At 36.6% G+C, this 21,344-nt stretch overlaps 1 protein-coding gene across 4 annotated transcripts in view; it reads left to right on the forward strand.

The window, feature by feature from the left end:
* ARHGAP10 (Rho GTPase activating protein 10) overlaps window positions 1-21,344 on the forward strand; it is a 127,701-nt gene that overhangs the window by 44,361 nt on the left and 61,996 nt on the right. For 3 of the 4 annotated variants that reach the window (XM_032444511.1, XM_015861094.1, XM_015861093.2), the window contains 9 exons: window positions 1,592-1,702; window positions 3,145-3,249; window positions 7,046-7,175; window positions 7,613-7,719; window positions 9,051-9,145; window positions 11,329-11,410; window positions 12,515-12,557; window positions 13,811-13,876; window positions 19,317-19,391. In XM_032444511.1, the coding sequence (XP_032300402.1) occupies window positions 1,592-1,702; window positions 3,145-3,249; window positions 7,046-7,175; window positions 7,613-7,719; window positions 9,051-9,145; window positions 11,329-11,410; window positions 12,515-12,557; window positions 13,811-13,876; window positions 19,317-19,391 (814 nt within the window). The remainder of the gene's footprint in view (window positions 1-1,591; window positions 1,703-3,144; window positions 3,250-7,045; window positions 7,176-7,612; window positions 7,720-9,050; window positions 9,146-11,328; window positions 11,411-12,514; window positions 12,558-13,810; window positions 13,877-19,316; window positions 19,392-21,344) is intronic. The other variant, XM_015861096.2, reaches the window with a different exon arrangement.

Consider the following 21,344-nt stretch of genomic DNA (forward strand, 5'->3'; position numbering starts at 1 on the left):
CCAAAAATTTGATGGAAATAATATAATAGTGGAGTGTGACTTTGACTGTTAGTAGTGGGATATTGAAATTTCACTGAAGCATTGTGTGATAGTTCTATGTTTCTTTGGCGGTGTAATAATTAATAAAATAGCTGTATTCGGTATTATGTTCCTGCGGAACTGGAAGGGGGCAGACACCCAAATAATAATAAAAACAACAAAAGAAGTGGGGAAAAAAAAAACAACACCAACAAACAGGCTTTGTAGTGGCTTTGGTGTATTTAGAGCAGTCTTACCACTGATTAGCCAAATGTCCTAGTAGACCAGCTGTGTAGCCTTTTTCTGTCCATGCTTCAGTACATGTGCGTATCACTGTAAGCTCTGCAGACAACTCAAACAATTGCTATGTTGCATTATTCACAGGATTCATCAAAATGGCTTTGCTTTTTGAAACACTTTTACTTAATGATGTGTGGGTAATTGCTTTCTTTCTTTAATGGTGTTTGCTGTTGAACCTCTTTAGCCACTGACAGATTTCTAGCACAGACTAGCAAAGCACATCTTAAGGCAAAACTGTCTCAGCTTATTTGACTTATCCTCTTAAAGAATAGAAGTCAGTGCTTGAAGGATATAGCCTTAGCATTTAAGGCAAGGTGTATGATGATAAATGTGACCCTTTTATCTAGACTTTTCCCTGTTTCCTTCTGTAGTTTAGCATAGAATCTTTAGTGGACCTTACAAGAATGTTTTCTATTATCACGTACGCAAAGACTAAGTCTTAATCGCTCCAAGTATCCCTCTGTCCTTTCTTTAATGTATTTTAATGAAGATCCACATTAGTCAGTTCTTGAAGTTTCACGGTTGAATGAAGGTACATATAGTGTAAATTGTAACTTAACGAAATAATTCCTACATTCTATACAGTTAAATATTTATGTAAGGATGAATTGCATTTGAAATACAACTGATCAGTATGATCTTGGCATTTTACCGAAGTGAAGAGAAAAATCACCTGTAGTGAATAAGGCCACATTTTTCAATATTTAATTATCTAAATAAAGTTGTGAAATGTGTGCCAATGATTGAATGTTATTTTTTTTTATTACTTTACTATCAATCAGAGAGAGCATGGGTGTGAGATGGATCTAATAGCATTTTGGCTGTGGACAGCTGTGCTTTGCAGTACTAGCAGTGTGTTTTCATCAATTTTTTCGAACTTATTCTGACTGGAGATGATCTCCCCTGTTTCTGATGGAAGACACTTTTAGCCCTCTCTCTCTGTTCAGGCATGCACCTTTTCAGCATCAGTACATCAGTGCTCAAGTACTTGCTCTGATTTATTTGGCTTGGTTCTATCAAAAAGAAGCTGGAAGAAGTGTTATCAAAATGTTTCTAAAAACATAGCCTCATGAATCAAAGTACGATATGTTATCTAATAAAAGGGAATAGCTGCTTCCCTTTGAAAGTAAATAAATGGGCTCTGTTGTCAATGAGTAAGTCCTGGTCTGGAACAAATTATCTTATTGCTTGCAACTTGTATGCTATACGTGTGCTGGTTTGAAGCTGTCTGAAAAATATCTTTAAAACTTCATAAACTCTATTTCATGTTTAGGCGGATAACCAAGTGGAACAGAATAGAAAACACTTTTATGAGCTCTCCCTCGAATATGTGTGCAAGTTGCAAGAGATTCAGGAGCGGAAGAAATTTGAGTGTGTGGAACCTGTAAGTACCAGTGAAATAATGCACTCATAAAGGACTGAGAAATAATGCAATTGGAGAAAAGCCATGCAGCTCTGTTTTTTGAGAAGATGCATGCTATTGTGAGACTTAACAGACTTGCTACGTCTGTGCAAGCTCTTAATCCAGCCACACTTAGTCAAGCAGCTCAAAGCTTATTTTAATGATTAGAATTAGATCTGCTGGTGCTGATTTTCAGAAAATATGTGAAATTTTTCCTGTACTGTAAAAACAAACAAAAAACAAACAAAAAAAGCCAACCTTGGTCTGTGGTGTGAGTTAGAATAGAGGATTCAAAAGAATGATAATAGGCTTTTTTTACCTTTTGAAAAATATTTTTTAACCACTGAAATGTTATCCTTGCTTAATGTAAGGAATTGTTTTTCAATTTGAAGGTGGCACTTAGAAGTTTGTTAGTTAACTTATATCTCATTAGTCTTCTAAAGGCATGCTTTTGGCTAAAAGCTCAGTATCGGGTAGTTTGAAATATTTCATTTGAAGTGGAATTGAATCTGTTCAGATCATATTTTCAAAACATGTCCCTTTTTCTTTTTTTTGAAGCAGCTAAACATCTTTGCTTGATTTGCATTTGAAATTTTCACTAGTAAACTGAGATTATTTAGTACCAGATTCTAATCACTGTTTCCTCCATTTAATGCTTAAAAATATGCACAATTGCATTTTAAAAAATGGCTTACTTATATGCAACTTAAAACTTCATTAAATGCATTATTTAATTTGTTCTCTTTAATAAAGATAGTTGTTCTTTCCTGTGTCATTTACTTCTTCCCAACTATCTGACCTAAATAGGAGAGGTGCAGTAGTGTGCCCTCACCCAGCTTGCATGGTCTTGTATGGTCTAAGCTGACTTAAATCTTTTTTTGAATCAAAACACTGAAGTAACAAACTGCAGTACAGATAATTCTATAGTTCTAAGAGAGTGTCAGATCCACATTCAGAAGGCAGTAATAAGCAAAGCTGTTGGAGGGAGAGCATTTGCTTCCAGCCAGACCATTTAACTCTATAATAAATCATTGTCATTAGAAGGCAGGGAAATGACTAGGGAAATAGTTACTAAGAAAGTTTGTTACATCCTCGTGTCCACATTTATTCCAAACATCACTGGAATCAAAGCAGGTGATGGTAAATGTCATATAGGGAAGTTTTGGAGATGGGCAATATACATTGTTTATGGTCAGATTTAAAATAATGCTCAGACATGAAAATCCAGGGACAGAACCACCCCAAAATGTTTGTAGCTGACAGTTTGGATGCAAATAGGTATTCAGAAATGGTCAGCATTACTAGAAATTTGTTCAAAAATAATCTTTTTGTCGTCTTTGATCTGTATGGAAAAATTACATGCAGCAATCATGTTTGGATAAATTAAGTTTCACATTCTGACGGATCTCTTATTTGTATTTCAGGTGCTATCATTTTTTCAGGGTTTGTTCACTTTCTATCATCAGGGATATGAACTCGCTAAAGACTTCAGTCATTACAAAATGGCCCTGCAGATAAATATACAAAATGTAAGTTGAGTTTGATATTTATGCTTCTTAAAATTTTTGTCAAAAAATTTTGTATTTCTAAGGCTTTCCTCACAGTTAGTGCATTGCTTATGAATTCTAGAGTTGTGTTGCCATCTTCTGGCTAACCAAGCACATCGCTCAACAAATTATTGCTGACTCCAGTGGATTCTCATTATCCTCGTACAACAACAGCAACAAACAAAAAAAGCAGTCCTAAAAACCAACTCATCCCTGCTGATTTGCAACCTGGGACTGCTGCTAGTTACTGTACACTTACACCAAACTGTCCAGTGTGATCAGCTTGGGTTTGAGAATGCAGCAAGCAAGAAGAGACAGGTTGAAGCAGTGCAATTGGCAGAGCTAATAGTGATGTGATCTTGAAGTTTATTAAAAAATAAAACTGATTCAAAATTAACTTTGATGTGCCTCAGGACTTTTGTTAGCAAACAGACCTCTTCCTCTCCTGTGGACAGTACATCATAGTGCATCTGTTTTGTTAATCCCTAAGGGCATCTGGAATTAACATACAGAAAATACTTCCATGAGGTTGCGGTTTATTTTTAGAAGTGACTTAGTGAGCAGGTAGCAATAGGGAGACAATAAAGCAGAAGAGAAGATTAGGGTATAATCTTAAAAAATATAATACACAGTGATGTGATTGATTTAATGTCTCAGGGTACGTTTCTTTCAACTCTATTTCCACATGCCTGAGTTTTATTCTCTAGAGGTTGTTTTTTGTGTGTGTTTGTTTTTTAGCTGAGTAGGGGCACTCAATCCTAGTACTTTCATAAGCAGAAGTCAGCTGAATTTTTATGAATAAATAGAAAACAAAAGAGAAAAAGGAAGCAGGGCTTAACTCATCTCTGAGATAAGAGGAGAATAAAAAGATGTATCTGAAAAGCTCATAAGGATGTGACACATTTTCTGCAGTGTTAAAGGTGAATGAAACAGCCCAAAAGAAAAATGAGCTAGTACTTGACTGCATTATAGCTAAACTGCCAACAGAAGTCACATATTAGAGGAGCACAAAATTGAGTACAGAAAGCCTAGCTGTTTGTTGAGAATGATTTGAGACTTGTCAGCAAAGTTAAAGTAATATACTATAACTTAACTATATATAGTTAAGTAAAAGAGGAAACCCCAGTTTTAATCCCAACCTCCAGTAAACCTGTTTATTCCCTTCTGAACGTCTGGCTGGTCTGTCTCGATTTCCCTGAGCTCCCTCAAGCCATGCTTGCAGTGTATAACTAGTGCCTTTCTCTTGTTATCTGAGTTCCATGCACAACACCATACATGGATCCTTGCAGCCTTGACCATGCTCTCCAGCCCTACAAAAAAACTGTGGTTTCCTTGGAAGGAGGAGGTTGCAGTACTGATGGTAGACATCTTGGTCCCAGCACAAATAGAGATAGGAAACTGCATCCTTTTCCTCCAGTAGTACATTACCCTCTGTAACCACCATCTGTGGTGGTTTTGGTACAACGTGCCATAGAAAAGAAGCACTGTCACAGCCTGAGGGAGCTGATCCTGTTGCTGCTGAGACCTCACCTGGAGACCTGTACCCAGATATGGAGTCCTCCCTACATTAGCACGTTGGAGCATGTGCAGAGGATGGCCGCAAAAATGTGCTCAGAGCTGGAACATCTCCTTGTAAGGACTGGCTAAGAACGCTGGGGCTGTTCAGATCAGGGAAGAGAATGGTTCCAGGGAGACCTGATAGTGGCCTTTCTGTATCTAAAGGAGGTCTATAACAAAGGAGAAGACAGACTCTAGCAGGATCTGTTGTGTGATAGGATAAGGGGAAATGGCTTCAAACTAAAAGAGGGGAGATTTAGATTGGATGTATGGAATTTTATTTTATTATTATTATTTTTTACATTAAGTATAGCAAAGCACATAGCAAAGCACATATCAAAGCACATGGGAACAGGTTGTCCAGTGAAGTGTTGGATGCCTCATCACCAAAGATGCTTAAGGTCAGGCTGGATGGAGCTTTGAGCAACGTGATCTAGCTGCACATATCTCTGTTGATTGCAGGAAGATGAGATTAGGAGAATTTAAAGGTCCCTTTCAACTAAAACATTTCTGTGCTTCTGATGTTCAGTGCATTCAGAGCACTCTATGCACAACTTTTGGGCAGGAGGTACCTTTGAAAGGAAGACAGTGAAAAGGAAATAGGAAGAAGGGGATGGGTAAAGAGAAGCACCATCTGGGAGTTTTAGTGTTTTTTGTTGTGTTTTCCTTTTGAAGTTTCGAGAACCTATTACATTCCTTCCCGCCATTCCTAGGACACATCTTGTGTGCTTGGATTTGTGATCAGTGCACAACTCATACAAGAAAAGGTTCTGGCAGAATCATTTAAAACCTCTAGAAGCAATCAGTACTCTGAAAGGATGATGTGGATATGAAGCCTTTATCACTATTTTTGTCTGCCTTGGATACAGAGTATAGTTTTTAATGCAGTTCTTCAAGGTAATTGTGAAAAAGAACTTTGGAAATTGTTTGGACTCTTGGAAACGAGCTCTTGTGAGTTCTGACTCCTAATTTGTGAGCAGACATAATCTGGGAGTCAGACAGTGGATGTGGGATGGGTTCAGAGCAGTTGTTTTACATGAAGGCAACAAAGCAATTGTTTTTAGTCGTCACCTAAGGAGTATATTTAGCTTTCTTCTCTAAAGCACGTGCGTATGGGTATGGGTGGCTGCTCAGACCAGCTTGCATGGGTTCTCTTTGTGCCCATGAATAAATTCCTTCTAAACATAAATCCAGAGTATGCACGTACAGATTGCCAGTCAGGCACTGCTGGCTATCTAGGTACAAGAATGGATATTTGTTTGTAAGTATGAGGCATTTGCTTGTGCATACAATTGCATACTTTTCCTGCAAATCAAAGTAAGGCATCATTTTCAGAAGGTGATCAATTTTCGGGAAAATAAAGGTGCTTTCAAACAGCAACAAGGCATGTAAGCTTGCATCTTGAAATATGTGCTTTCCTCAAAATGTGTGCACCAACTGGGCAAAATACTAGCTTGGAATTTGAATATATATTTTCAATTTGTGCAGTTTGAGTGAGTGGGCATATGGAAAAAACTAGATATTACCATGCTTGTTTTGTTATTTGTGTATTGCCAATAGTCAGTATTGTTCAAATGAAACTGAAGTGTTTCTTGCATCAGGTGAAAACTCTGTTATTTTCTTTACTATTATTGTATAGTTAATGAGTGCTATGGTTACTTTTGGATTATTTTTACTAATATTCTAATAAATAATTCTTTTGCTACTGCTTGCTGACATTGAAATGTGTGGCACCCAGGAATAATAACAAACTGGACTTTAATTTCTTTTTTATTTCCTTTGAATATATGCATATTTGTTTTGCATGATTCAGCTTTCATGTAACCAAAACATTTGGCATGTGAACCATGTTTAATTTTTGGTGACCTTCCTGTCATTTTTATTTATTTATTTTTTTTTTCAATAACCAAAGAGAATCCTTTTCTTCCTGATAAATAGCAAAGATCTCATGTGTTAACATTGTAGTAGTACTTTTCTTAGGGAACTTAAATTTTCAAATCGAAGATCATTTTAAAAGTTAGTATTTCAATTTTTTCTGAACAAATCAGCGTATTATTTTAGAGAATGCTTTAATTTTGAATGTCAGAAAATCTGCACTGATAATCCTAAAATGGTCCTTAATCATCCTCACATTTTATAAAAATTTGTTTTAGTAACTGCCAGGAAGAGCAAGTCTTTCTTCCACTCCCTTTACTGATGTTTTTTAGCAATCTTGTTTTAGACACGAAATCGTTTTGAAGGAACAAGGTCAGAGGTAGAGGAACTCATGAACAAGATCAGAAGAAATCCTCAGGAACACAAAAGAGCAAATCACAACACAATGGAAGGCTACCTCTATGTACAGGAAAAAAGTAAGATTATTTTTTTGTATTCCTGTAGTGCCCATAATATGCAGGTAGTCAAACCTTATTTATAAAAGCAGCATGAAGGCAATAAGAATTTACAGCTTATTAAACAGAGTTATCTGAAGAAATGTTCAAAGTCAAGTTTTCAAGGGATGGATATGTATTTTATAGGGGGAAAATGATTTTGTCTGTCATAGTGAGATACTTATTAATAAATCTTTCAACTTGTCAGTGAACATGAAATTAGGCATATATTATTTATTTATTTTTGAGGATAGCAAGCATTGTTTAGCATTTGTTTGAATTTGCAAAAATTTGTGTTTTTTTCTAAACGACATTCTTAGGAATCAGTTAAGACTTCCAAGTGTCACTACAGAAAGCAGTAGAAGGAAGCACACAAGTTTGAAACAGCACAAACTAGTTAATGCTTCCATTTTATGTAGGGCCTGCTCCCTTTGGTTCCAGTTGGGTGAAACACTACTGCACATATAGGAAAGAGACAAAGAAGTTCACCATGATTCCATTTGAACATAGATCAGGAGGGAAAGTTGTAAGTATATTCTTGTATTTTACTCTCATTTGTGCCCTCTGTGAAGATGCAAGGCTGTGTCAGTTAAGATGTGTGAAGTCTTTTTTCTCTCCACCTCTCTGCCCTTTTGTTTGCTTTCTTCACGCAATTCAGTCTGCCACTTAAGGACATTAACATAAGGTAATTGAATGAATTAATAAATAAGCCTTCTGCAGACTTTTCAGTTGCTTGTTTTTAGGAGTCCAGAGAAGAAGAGACAGTTACTGTGCACAGTTGTGCTATTTAGATAGAATCTGGTTTATCCATGAGGCATATGACTTGTTGAAGTATAAATTGGGAAAATGCGATAGTTTTAAAGATTTCTTTCGTATGCACTCCAGTCAGATATTTTTTTTTCATAGATATAATATAAAAGAAACTGGAAAAGAGGATATTAGTAAGTATACAAATTGTACCGACAACTGAATGTAATTTCAAATGTCTTTGATGGAATCTGAAGTACTCAAGACTCTGTTGATCTTTTATCACTTTTTTTCCCGTTTAAACTCTTGGGAGTTGAAGGCGCTCAGCACCTTCAGAGATGAAACATTAAATGAATGTATGAAAAGCATTCTGTTGTGAGGAAAAAAGATATCCACAGATGGAAAACAACACTCAAGTCAAGCTTCCTGGAAATGTAGCACACTGCTCTGTCTTTAAATTTGGTTAGAAATCACATTGTTGGATTTTTTTTCTGAGAATTATGTCCCGTTTGTGGAAGATGGCTCTCGCAACTAAAGGGCTGTAATATTTGTATAATTATAAATATGTTGAATCGGGGGTAGTATTTCAAAAGCTCCAGAAGTTCATCTTCCATAATCATTTTAATGCTTATGTGATTTTTGTTTTCTAGTGATTTGTTCTAACTGTAATAAGCCATTTTAGTTAATGAGGTATATGTGTAAGTATTTGGCATTCCAAAATATTTATGATGTCAGTTTTGCTGCATTAAAAGATTGTTTCTCTTGAAACCCTCAGTGCAATTTTTCTTTCATAAGCCTGCCTCTGGAGAAGTTGAATAAGACAAAAATAATTGAAATGTACAATTAATTCTGATTAAAACTGTTAAAAGTCACATGGCATTCACAGATGAATTTGTGTATTTCTCAATTCTTAAGGGTAAAATATGATCTAGTGTTGGTTGGTCTTGAAGAAAGGACTGACTCTGTAAGATAGATTCTGGAGAGTAAAGAAAGGTTTGTTGAAGTTAGTTAGCAGTAGACTTTAATATGGAGATTGCTGTGTCTGGCATGAAATAAAAGAATGAAGCTTTGAATTACTGGGTCAAGCATATAAAAACTCTCTTTTCACAGGGCGATGGGGAACTCTTCATCCTTACATACTGCACGAAAAGAAATGTAGATACTATCGACCGGCGATTCTGTTTTGACTTAGAATCTTCAGACAGGTAAACTTATGAAATACTAGAAAGGAGTGTTTCTAACCAGCAGTAAATACTGATGCAGTATTACTGTTCTCCTTTTCTTTCAGTGCTCTTTCAAGCTGCCAATGGAAATAGTCATTGGAGCAGCCTGCAAGCACTGTTGTAGTTTACTGTATTTTACCTCAGTTTTTGTATCAGAAATGCTGAAGATGTAAAATGAAACATAGGCATTGTCTGAGGTGTCACATAAAAGTGCAGATGAAGATAGGGAAACTGTTATGAATTGCTGTTATTGTGGGTAAAGTATTGTGGTTTAAATAAAAGTACGTGTATCTATCATGAAAAAATTGGATAATTCATACAATCATGGCCATTTTGTATCACAAGCCTGCTTTCCAAAAACACCACGTTGCTATTGGATTATGCTGGATTTTCAGACTGGAAATAATATAATTTTCAATTTTTTCTGGCTCACCTCTTCCCTTCTCTTACTGGTGGGATGTGACAAGTGTAATAAAATAATGTTATACGGTTTGAACATTGTTGTTGCTGCCTTCTCTACTGCTTTATTTCAAAAAGGAAGAATTGCTTTGTTATTTATTTTGCTTAGAGGATCTTCAAATATAATGAATACTGCTTTTCATTAGCATTTTAGTCTTCCTTTGTTTATGAAGATGAGAGAATCCAGCCTAATAGGGTATTGCAGTTAAATAAGGCTGTAGTAATGCCATGTTCTTTTGGTGTATTAAATGCTAAGTAGAAGTTCATGAAATGTTACTGAGTTTTCTCATTCACCCCTTTTGAGCTCTTTCCTTCTACCAATTAGTTCTGTCTATTCTGTGGTGCAATGGGTCTTAAGCTTCAGCAGCTTTTCATTCCCCATCGGAATCACACCTCTGCTCACTTTAAATGTGGCATGGTTAATACTGCTTGTCTCCTTTATCCTATGGTTGCTGGTATTCTCTAAATATGTCTGTAATAAGAGTTGTAGGCACTTGTATTGTTTTGGATCAGTTGCTGTGCTGAGCTGATGTGGCCAGTCAGTCAAGCCTGCCCCAGGCATGCCTGTTTCTGTAGCAAGCACTGACTGGGTAAAGGAATGCAAACCAACCACTATATCTGAAAACAGTCAGCTCACGTCGCAAATACAATTTACAGCATGGGTGGCTTTTCTCATAAGGCTATATCGGGGATCTGAACTTGCATTTTTTATTTGATAGAGGTGTGGTATAACTGTTATAACACTGTACCGATGATGGGAATTACAGTAAATGTTTAAGCTCTTGAAAGCAACTCAGATCAGAATATTGATCAGCATAAAGGCCAGATTCTCAACTAAAAAAGAACTATGGGAAATGTCACTAGATTCCTGTCAGTGTGTCTTGAGTTCTATTATCTGGAGTTAAACAGAAATGGATGGATAGCAGTGTTTGCTTGATCCTGCAGACAATTTTTTGTTCTAATAAAAGTGGGAAAAATACAATCTGTCTTTCTGTCTAGGTATAATAGACACAACTGGCCCACTGTGACCTTGCTATCACACGTTTTTCTTTTAATAATATATGTGTATAGTACTGAGATGTTCCCTGGAGATTAGTTCCATGCTGCAGGCCATTGACTCATTTCCTTTGGTATCAGTTCAGGACACACTTATCCTTCAACTTGTCCAAAGTTATAAAATAATGAACAAACTGGTGGCTGGCCATGGGATGCTCTCTATTCCTGTGCTTTGGAAGGAGAGAAAACCAGAGCATTTTAGGAAGGGCTTTTCTGTAGCAGATGTTTAGCCTTGTAAGTGACCTCACTACAGTTTGTTTCAATCTGTTGGCCAAATGTTTACAGATTTTGCTTTCTAAAAGAAAGCCAAAGTTAATTTTTTTCCTTTAAATAAGCAGATGTAGAAAACTTTATATCTTATAGAAGAGACAACAGAGGTCTCCTAGTGTAGGAAAAAGCTTTTCTATGTACACAGATCATAACGGTAAAACAGGAAAAGAAAGAAGGCTTTGTCTCTTTCAACTTCAGTTTGATTGTCTAGTAAATAATATTCTGTTCAGCATAATGTTGATTTTTAACTTGCCTCAAGGCGAAAAAGTTTGATAGCTTGACAGTTAGAATTTTATTGAAAAGTATGCTTTGCACATATGTAACTTTGACAAGACTATATTTTAATTGCTGATGAACTCAGTTACTCTGTGTGGTTGCAGGCCTGGTGTCCCTGTGACCATGCAAGCCTTTTCTGAGGAGGACAGGAAGCTGTGGATGGAAGCTTTGGATGGAAAAGAAGCTGTAAGTGGCATTTTTTTAATATTAATTTGTACTGTAATGGAGAAATCTCTCCTCCCCTTCTGACCACATTTGTACTTTAATAAACTGGATTTATGTAGTTTACAAAATGATAAATTCAACAAAGAAAGAATAAAAACAGAATAAAAGGAGAGATGAGTAAGTTGCTAAAGCTCAGTGTCAATGTACATTAATGCTGATATGAAATGTATTTTTCTTCAGAAGAATGCTATTATTATGAGTCATTTAACGTCACAGTGGAGTTGCCAGTATGGTAGAAAACATCTAGTTTAAGCATCTTCCCTGATATACTTTATTCCAGTCTCAAGACTTGCACTAGTTAGTTGTGCTATTATTTAAAAAAAAAAACTAGTTAATTAAAAAGAAAATCTGTGTCCTTGAGCATTAGATCGCTAGAGCTTGCTTAATGTCATGTTCACACCAAGAAATGGATATGAGGAGCAGAACTGAAACAAAGCAACAGATTTTTCTTATAGCTGTAAATGTTACATTGGTCTTGCATGGCCAAAAATAATGGGGCTTTCCAGTCAGTGATACAGACGTATCTCTGTCATATTAGTTGGCTACTGGGGGTATTAACAGTACGTTTTATTGATGTTGTTGCAGAGATCTTTTCTAATGGTATCTATCTAGAGGTATCTATTGCCATCACATATTGTCTGTAAGCTGTCCAGTAAACTTAGAACTTATCAAAATGCTGAACTGGGACATAACTCCCAGGAATTAGCAAGTGATTTCATTGAACTGTGAGAAATTAATCTGTAGAGAAATATAGGAGTCTGGAGCATTCAAATCACAACATATTTTACTAACTGCAGCTGGAATGGAATCAGGAATTGTGGTTCTTTTCAACCCAGGCCATTCTATGATTCTATGAATCACATATGCTAAGAATTTTTGAAAAACTTACTTAAAAACTCCAGGTCTCTAATTTCTGAGGCAATAGGGAGCTTTTGTCCTACGCTATGGTGATATTTCTTACCTATAAACAGCAATATCTGTGCCTACTGGGCATTAAGATAGGAAATGTTTTGTTTCTGATTTCATAAAATTCTCTAATTTGTCTTTCTGCTCTTTCTTTCCCAGCTGTTCATCAATTTGAATAAAGCAAATGCAAAACAAGAGGGAAGTAAGTATCTGAATTACTACTTAGTGATTTTTGTTATCAACTTACTACTGAGAAGTGTGAGCAAAGGCAGAATTCATCTGTTGTTCTAACTTAATTAAAAATTGTATTTTTAATCTCAAGTTCTGAATATTCTTTTTAGATTTTGTAGTTAATGAGCTTTCACAGTAACACAGTTTAGTACATATGCAGGAATTGGAGGATTGGACATAAGCTAGACAGTGTGTGCCAATTTAAGTTCATAGTCTGAGTGACTCAAAAATGTGTTTATTTGTGAGTGTATCACATTTTCTTTGTCTGGATTGTGTATACACATCTGTTTGGTTGCATAAAGATGACTTTAAAAGGAATTGGATCTGAAAATAAAGGTTAGCATAGAAAGTACTGAATGCACGTATTTAAAATGTAAACTATGTAATGTGGAAGTAGAAGAGAGCTTTCTTTAAATAATGTTAGCTTTTTTTCTGTTAGCAAAGTATATAAGTGAAAACAACTATACTTCTTGCATTATCAGAGTATTTATGCCTTTGTTCAATTATTGTTAAATAAAGCTGGATCCTGGTGTTTATAAATAGAAATATTTCCTCATATTTTTATTATAGTAGTGCAAGACCAGGTCCCCAGAAGCAAGAAGGCCAGATGTTTGCAGGAAGGGCTGTTCTGCAGTATAAGCTTTTAAATGAATTTCTTTTTTTGTGTGAACAAAAAGAGGAAGATAGGAACAACAAAGTAATGCTGCATCTCAGCTGTTCTGTTAATGCAGCTGCTTCTATGTAGTCAGATCCAGAACTGCTGTGAAATGATATACATGTGTCTTGTATCTTTAGTGTGGGAATTCCTTTGGCTTTGGATAGGGCTCAGGCAAAAACGTGCTGTTGATTATGTTTTTTCATCATAAGTGCTTCCTTGTCCCATTTGGTTAACTCTCTCAGATGTTGTCAGCGTTGCAATAAGTATTGTTAAATTTTATTTTGCATCTGCCAACAGATGTACCTAATTAGAGATCTTCTTCAAAGGCTGCTGTTTTGTACACATTCAGTGTAGCCACTACAACCAGGACATACTTTTACTCGGGCTAGCTGGAAATGAGGGAGAGAAAAGGGGTATTTTTCTAGAAAAATAAATGAAGTATTTCTGTTTGAGAATATTTGCAGTTTTGCCTGAGAAGTACTAGTCATCAAGTTCTGTCTTATTTTTCAGCGAATGGCATTTTTATAATGGCATTTTAAAACTTTTCATACTCTTTTTTCTTTTAGGTGCACAGTTGGATAAGATAGGGTTCACAGTCATCAAAAAGTGCATCAGTGCTGTTGAAACACGAGGTAATGATAAACCCAACCAAATGTTTCTGTTTATGGAAGGAGTGGAGCAGTTGGGCTGCTTTTAGACCATGTGATGTAGTTTCCTTGCAAATTTCTGTGTAAGACTACATGGTAGAGATTACACTGGCCTGTGCAGGAACTCTTTTATGTGCAGTTCTAGCCTTTTAAGCATGGTTTTCCTTCAACAAATGTGCTTTCAATAAGTGGTCTGAAGGGATAATATCATTTCCATTAACAAAGGAAGCCAATACTGGTGTACAACAACTAAGAAAATACCCTAAATCTTAAAGGGAACTCATGTACTGTTCCTTTGTTGTTGAAATAGACAAATTAATTTTAGTATTCTGTTTGTTGTCTTCAAATGAAGTTTATCTATTCAAACACCGAAGAGAGAAGGATAAAAGCTAAGGAGGCAAGTGAAGTATTAAAAGTATTAAAGTACTTTTCCTGGAGTTAGAATCTTGCACCAGAGGATACCATTAGGCTTACTGTTACGTATGCTTCAAAACTGGAGACAAAGAAAAAAGATCTATGTGCAGACGGTATTCAAGAATTGTTTATTGTTTGTACAGTGGAGAATATTTAAGGAAAAGGAAGTCAGTATTCAAAAGTATTTCAGTTCCCAAGGTTCCGAGAATGGATTTAGGTGAGCTACTGCTATCTTTCAAGGATTCAGCAGTCCACGTATCTTTGGTTGAATGAGGTTGATTCATCCGTAGAATTTCAAGGAGTATCAAAGATTTTCAGTTATAGATTCTAGATGTAACATCAACTACATTTAAGAGCAAACAAACAAAACAAAGTTCAGCAAAAAAAATATTGACTTCATATGTAGATTGCTCTGAAAATGATGCCTCCTATTTATTTTCATGGAAAGTACAACAAATGCAAGATCAGAATAACACCACTTGAGAGAGCAAGTTCTCAGATACAAAACACTATTTCTCAACATACTCATCACCAGTAGCCGTGCATTTTTGCCATAGATTGACAGGAGCCTGCGTGCCATACTTGTAAAAATCTGCACCAGTGGAGGCGAGCCACTATGTTGCCACTGCTGAACTGCACTACACACCACCTCACTGTGATCACATCTGCTGTTAGGTCCCCATGAATATTCAGCAAGTGCCAGCAAATGTCAGTGGGTGCCATTTCTTTCCTTATAGAGGAATTCAGTTCCACACCTTTGTTTTATACACCCTTCCATTTCAGATGTCATTTTGTCAGACTGCCCTACTGCTGCCATCTGTTGCATGGCAGCAAAATGTGGTAGTATTGGTGGGAAGGTTCAGCCTCTATTGCCATACCATCAGCATTTGCCTTTGATGTTGTGGACCAACATAATAAAATAGGAGGTATTACTTTCAGAGCTACCTCACATGTGAGACCAACTGAAGCATTCCCAGAGGACCAGTTTATGTTTTCTGCAATTCTCTGATATCTGCTGAGCTAAAAACAGTGGGTCAGGAGAATATTCAAGTCGTTTACCTCCAAAAGAGTTCAACTGAAGAGTAGTGCAGTGGTAAAGAAAAACTGTGTTTCAGATCTGCAGATTTTGTACCTCTGTTTTTAAAACAATTTTTACTTGACTATTTTACTTTAATGATAGCATATCAAAGACAAGTTATGTTCAACAGAAGAAAGCAGGACAGATGCCTTTTCAGAGATTGTACTTGTGTGCCATGTTTTTATCTCTTTTAATCATAATGGGTGTGAGGTTGGTGTGGGTGGAAAGAGAGGACAGTCTAGTGTGGGAGGAAACTGAGAATAGTCTTGTCATGTCATAGCAGAATGTCTGGTATTCAGAGAGAGAAGAGCATAACAGTGATATCGAACATAAACTTGTCAATGGCTGGTTAATTTTGCTCAGTTACATTCACTTTTATAAAGCCAAGAACAAAATGATTTCCTTTGAATGAAGAGAAAAATCAGAGGTAGTGTCTTGATTAAAATATACATTTGCTTTTGATTGAGAGTTCTTTTGCATCTCTGGATAATAACAGTGGCTGTGCTTTACCTAACAGAAGATGCTGAGCTATCAAGACAATGTTATGCTGAGCTTGTCTGTCACATATGGTGCACAGTTCTGGATGGATGTGAATGCATGTTTTGTGTCTGATTGTGGGATTATTCCATTTTGTTCATAATTCTGAACTTAGAATAATGGAACAGCAGTAAAATTTTAAAGAAGCACAGAAGAGCTGTTTGCTCCAGTATTAAAGATTGTGCATGTTTTTGTGCACAAGTAGTTGGTTGTGCATTTTGTGAGCATGTGGTAGGTAAGTGTGAGAGTAGTACCATTTGCTTTGATTTTAGCCCTACCGGAACTGCCAATCTGAACAGTGGAGACAGATGGCAGCATTGAGCTGTATTTCTTTTCTCTCCATGAGAAAGATAGAAGATACCGAGGAGGAAGTAGAAAGCATTTTATAGGTAAAAAGACAAGTCTGATATTACCTTGAGTTGAGAATGTCTTTTGTGTGACTGTTTCTGCACTGGGGAATCTGATAATAAACAGTTAAATCTGCAACTCCGTTAATAGCCTGTGTCAGGCACACATGGAATGGCAGCCATCCAGTAAACTTGCCTGCAGACGTGTTTTCCTTAGAATAGTGTAAATACTTTTTCACTTAAAATACCTTAACTTTCTAAGCATGTTTCACAAACCATGCACCTATACTGAATTCTGGTAACAGAGATACAGGCATCTTTGGACTGTGTAAATATAATGAAAACTGCACTGCACAGCTGTGCTGATCAGAGCTGCTATTAGAGGCAAGTTGAGCCCATGGACAGAGCATCAGCATTTTAGTCAGTGGTAAGCTGTTCCTTGAAATGAGTCACCTTGTCAATTGTGTTCTGTAAATGCCAAGCATTATCAGCCTTTGGTATGCTGAGAATCTGAATTGTACAGATTAAATTAGAAATAGTACTGCTTCAATGGTACTTTTTTGGTTAGTATTTTAAATAAAACATCCTTTAATGGTATGTTTAAAGGTATCACTTAAGACTATGTTGAAATATTAATTTATCTTTGCACGTCTTGGTGTCAGCAATTAGCTATGCTTTTTCAGGTTGATGAATTTGAAACTGATCACTTATCTGATAATTATTATCACAGATTCATGCTTATTGTTGGAGGAATGTCTAAGTTTCAATGTGCCATAATTTCTGAGACTTATGCATATCGCGTCTTTTAATACTGAGTAGTGGTTTCTCTGGTTTGATCTTAATTATTTTTAAAACATTAAATGTAAGTTGTGGATGTTTGGGGTCAGCACAGTTTGGTTCTTGTGATTTTTAATGTTGGTAACACAGGAAATGATGAAAAAGCATCTGAAATAATTTAATTAAAGACGTGAATTTGACTATGACGATATCTCCAGCTTTTTAATTTCTTGCATATGATGCAGAAGGCTTGTTTTGTGGAAAGTAGTGGTGGGCATCATTTCAAAAAAAGTGTGATGCAGTTCTTCAATGAATTAAAAGGCTTACTGTTACTTTTGTACCAGAACGTTCCTGGACATACTTGCTGCTCTCAGAACAGATACCTAGTGCATCCTTGTTTGAAATGGACCAAAGTCTGTGTTTATTTTCCCTCAGTGCTGGCAGTCTGCAAGGCTTGTATAAAATACCATCACATAGTTATTCTGGAGGTTGCTGGAAAACTTACTTGTCTAAACTGATAACTTCATATTCTGAGAAGAGTAGCATTATGGCCACAACTTTTTTTTTTCTTTTTTTTTTTTTTTTCTTGTGGTTCTTTCTTTTCACACAGTTAAACTATAAGCATACTCTAGAGCTGTGGTTTTGGTGACCACAGATGAAATACTGAAGATCTGACTTACTGTGTTAACTTGAACCAGCTCTGAGATCTAGCTGAAGGCTCAGCAATGTTGCAGCAGTGCTGGCATCCTGGAGAAATTAAAAGGCTTATTTTCACAGGTGGAACAACTGAGAGAAGTTGCAGCTACTGCCATAGCACATCAGGTTCCCTCTGTTATCTGGGACAGAGATTTGTGCACTACTAACAGTGAGGAGTCCATCTAGATCTCAGAGATCTTGAAGGCTGTGTGAGGAAGAGGAGGGAGAAGAGGGAAAAAGTGTAGCAAGACTAGGCAAGAGGGAGGATGAAGAAAACATGAATTTCTCAACACCATACTTTTGCTTTGTATTATGATTGTGTCTGACAATAGTTTATTAAAGAACTAGTGCTTTTTACTTACTTCATTTACTACTTATTCAGGAAGAACTCTTTTCCTCATATGACTGGTTTTAATTTTCCTTCTTTGGGTTGAAGCAGTTTGATGTTTAAACTGGGAATACTCTGCAAGTCTGCCTTTGTTGAAATATATGTTGAGTAACAATGGCATGTAATCTGTTACTTGAAGATTTCCTTGCAGTAAAAGTACAGGTATTTTGTGACATTTCTACTCTTTTAGGCCAATCTGAATATAGAAGTACAGTATGGTGGTAATTGTAGGTTGCTACTTGTTTTGTGGCCTCATAAACATCTTGTCAGCTTCAGGACTGTTATGATTTACCTTCCAGTATACGGGCTCTGCAAATATACAACAGACAGGAAGACATGGTGCCATGCTTTTCACTCTCTTTCTCTTCTAATCCTCTCATATGTCCTTAATGTATATTAAATTTTTTATTTCCCTGGGATAATACTGATCATGATGAAGAAAAGGAAAAGTAGGTGAAGAAGTACGATAGAGAAGTGAATGTATTTGAGAGGAAAGAAAGAAATGAAAGGGAGACGATCCACTGTTTACATGGAACGATAGCAAGGGGCTGAAAACATAGTGCTGTTTATGGCTGCTGTATTCATCCCCAGCAAAGCCAGAGGTACTCATCTCAGTAATCTGAGGTGGTGCTTCTGAACTTGACTCATATTTGAACCCCAGTGGGTTAGAATGAGACCTCAAATCCAAAAATAAAAGCTTTACAAAGTTGAGAAGCCTTCGTTTTTGGGGACTCATATTAGGCTCAAGTTTATTTTATCCCAACTTTTTGTCTTGCACGTGTTTTGGGAAAAAAGCAAAATTATTAATGTTAATTTATCATTTGTTGGCCTGGTTCTTGCATTATTAGAATGTCGACATTGATGCATCTAAAGTATCATTTATAAATCTGAAAACAGCCATTGTTCTTTTCAAGGAAAGATTAGCTCTTGCTTGCTTCTATTCCTGGTATCTGAAGTAGAATCTCTTCCAAAAAATAATGAGAGTGCACCTCAAAAACACACAAGAGTGAAAGGATTCTTGCAGTGCTTTATTTATAAAGTTGTTCTCGTGACTGCATTGATAGTATATAGCCTTTCTTACTTTTTAGGATAATTTGTTGCCTGGGGGAAAAAAAAAAAAGCTAAATTTAGATGTTAATGCTGTGTTTGATCTTCTGCTGTTTTTTTTTCTCTCCTTTTGCACAATAGGTATAAATGACCAAGGATTGTACAGAGTTGTGGGGGTGAGTTCAAAGGTCCAGAGACTTCTGAGTTTATTGATGGGTATGCCTCTATTTTATGATCATTTTTTTCATATTTTATTTCATGTTTGTTTTACTGTCTGTGTTTAAAATTGAAAGCATCTTCCTGTAGTTGCTCTTTATGTGGGCCAACTCTAGTTTGCTTTACTCCATGAAAATTATCCTTATAGCACTGTAAGGTCATCCCTGGTTGAGCACAGAATGCAAGATTAGTTGGTGGGCATACACTAAGAGAGCTACGAAGGGGTACATAGGAGTAAATCACAGGCTTTTTGCAAGGCTAATGCAAGTCCGGATGTACTTCTTTACTGTGCAGGTGAATGAGCACTGGCATAAGTTTCCCAGAGGGTGTGGAGTCTTCTCCTTGGAGATCTTCAGAAGCTGCCTGGATGTGGGCCTGGGCAGCCTGCCCTAGGCATCCCTGCTGGTGCAGGGCTTGCAGCAGATCGTTTCAGAATGTCATTTCCAACCCCCCCATTCTGTGATTCTGTAAAATGGATTCAAAATGGCTTGTGTTTAAGGGTCTGGTCAGATAATTCAGAACACCAAGTTGAAGAACATTTGAAGCTTATTACTTCATTGTTTGATGTTTTCAACCTTCTCCCTTGCCTAAGCTGTACAGATGGTTGCTCATGTGTGTCTTCAGTTGATCATTGTGCAAAATAAGGCATTTAGGTTAAGCCTGCTGATGAGATGTTCTTTGGTTGAAGTTGAGGAATACAGTGTATGTATTAGTAATAACTATGCCTGTGCCAAGGTGGGAGGTAGATGGAGGGAGGATTTGTTTTAATAAAGTTAAGTGGAGCGACTCTTATTTGTGGCTAACATCTTAGACTATGTTATATCTATTTTGCTATGTTTAGCTTTTAATGTTTTTGATTCATAAAATTATTCTCAAAACTTTTTTCCTTCTGAAAATTTTGATGCATCAGTAGTCCCAGTGACTATAGCGACGATAGTTCTTTTGCTACTCTGCCTTCCCTAAAGGGGGTAAGAAATAGTGTTGGCACCTGGATGAAATCCCTCATCTGCCTGGTATCTCTCACCCAAGTAGTAGCCTTGACTGCAAGATGTGCTGTGTTTCCCAATTTCTTGTCCTGAGCACTGACAGTACATGCAGTCAGACAAGACCACTGGGATTAGTTCATTTTTATAGAGCTTCCAAACCTGTCACTTGACAGCAAAGGTCTGATTCTCAGGAATTCATTGGTATGCAAAGAAGCTTGTTTGCAGTTTGCACCAGGCTCTTCTCCAGAACCATGCATGCTCCATCTGTGCTGATAACACAGTGTTCTTTGGCACTGCAAACTGGAGGAAGCCAGAAAGTGAATTCATTTCATTACCCCAGACATTATGTGAATGACAAAGCGCTTTTATATTATATGCTGCTGTCAGTTCAGTGCCACCTGTAAGACTTTTTCTTTTCCTTTTTTTTTTTTCTCCACTCAAACAGGCTGTCTCTTCAGAAACGATAAGACATCAGGCTTGAGGGCCTGTATATCATATCAATCTGTCATAATGACCTTGCTAAATATTAATTTTTCGTATCTTACTTTAATCAATATTAACAGTGCACCAAAGTTCTTCATTTGTGCACATAAACCTGCCCAGATTTTTAGAGTATTGCAGCATAACGTAGTTTTACAAAAAATACGAACTGAGATTAGTAACAATGTCTGATATATAACAGATTATCATGGTCGTTTATCTGTGTTGGAGTTAAGCTCAATAAACAGTAACCATTTTTATCCATTGACCATAGGAAAAGAGACTAGCTGTCATTCAGAAAATCTCAGTAAGATGCATATAATATTATGACATGTTTTTCACTTTTGCACTTACTGGCTTTCTTTGGGCGTGCAGGTCTGGCAGACAATTTTTCCTCTCTGCCATTAGTCGAATCCAAATTAAATAGACTTAGGTTGCCAGTGGTTCAGTAGCAGCTGGAAGAGTTTAGTGGGGATTCCAGCATCTG

Source organism: Coturnix japonica, chromosome 4 (assembly GCF_001577835.2).
Source record: "Coturnix japonica isolate 7356 chromosome 4, Coturnix japonica 2.1, whole genome shotgun sequence".
Lineage (NCBI taxonomy): Eukaryota > Metazoa > Chordata > Aves > Galliformes > Phasianidae > Coturnix > Coturnix japonica.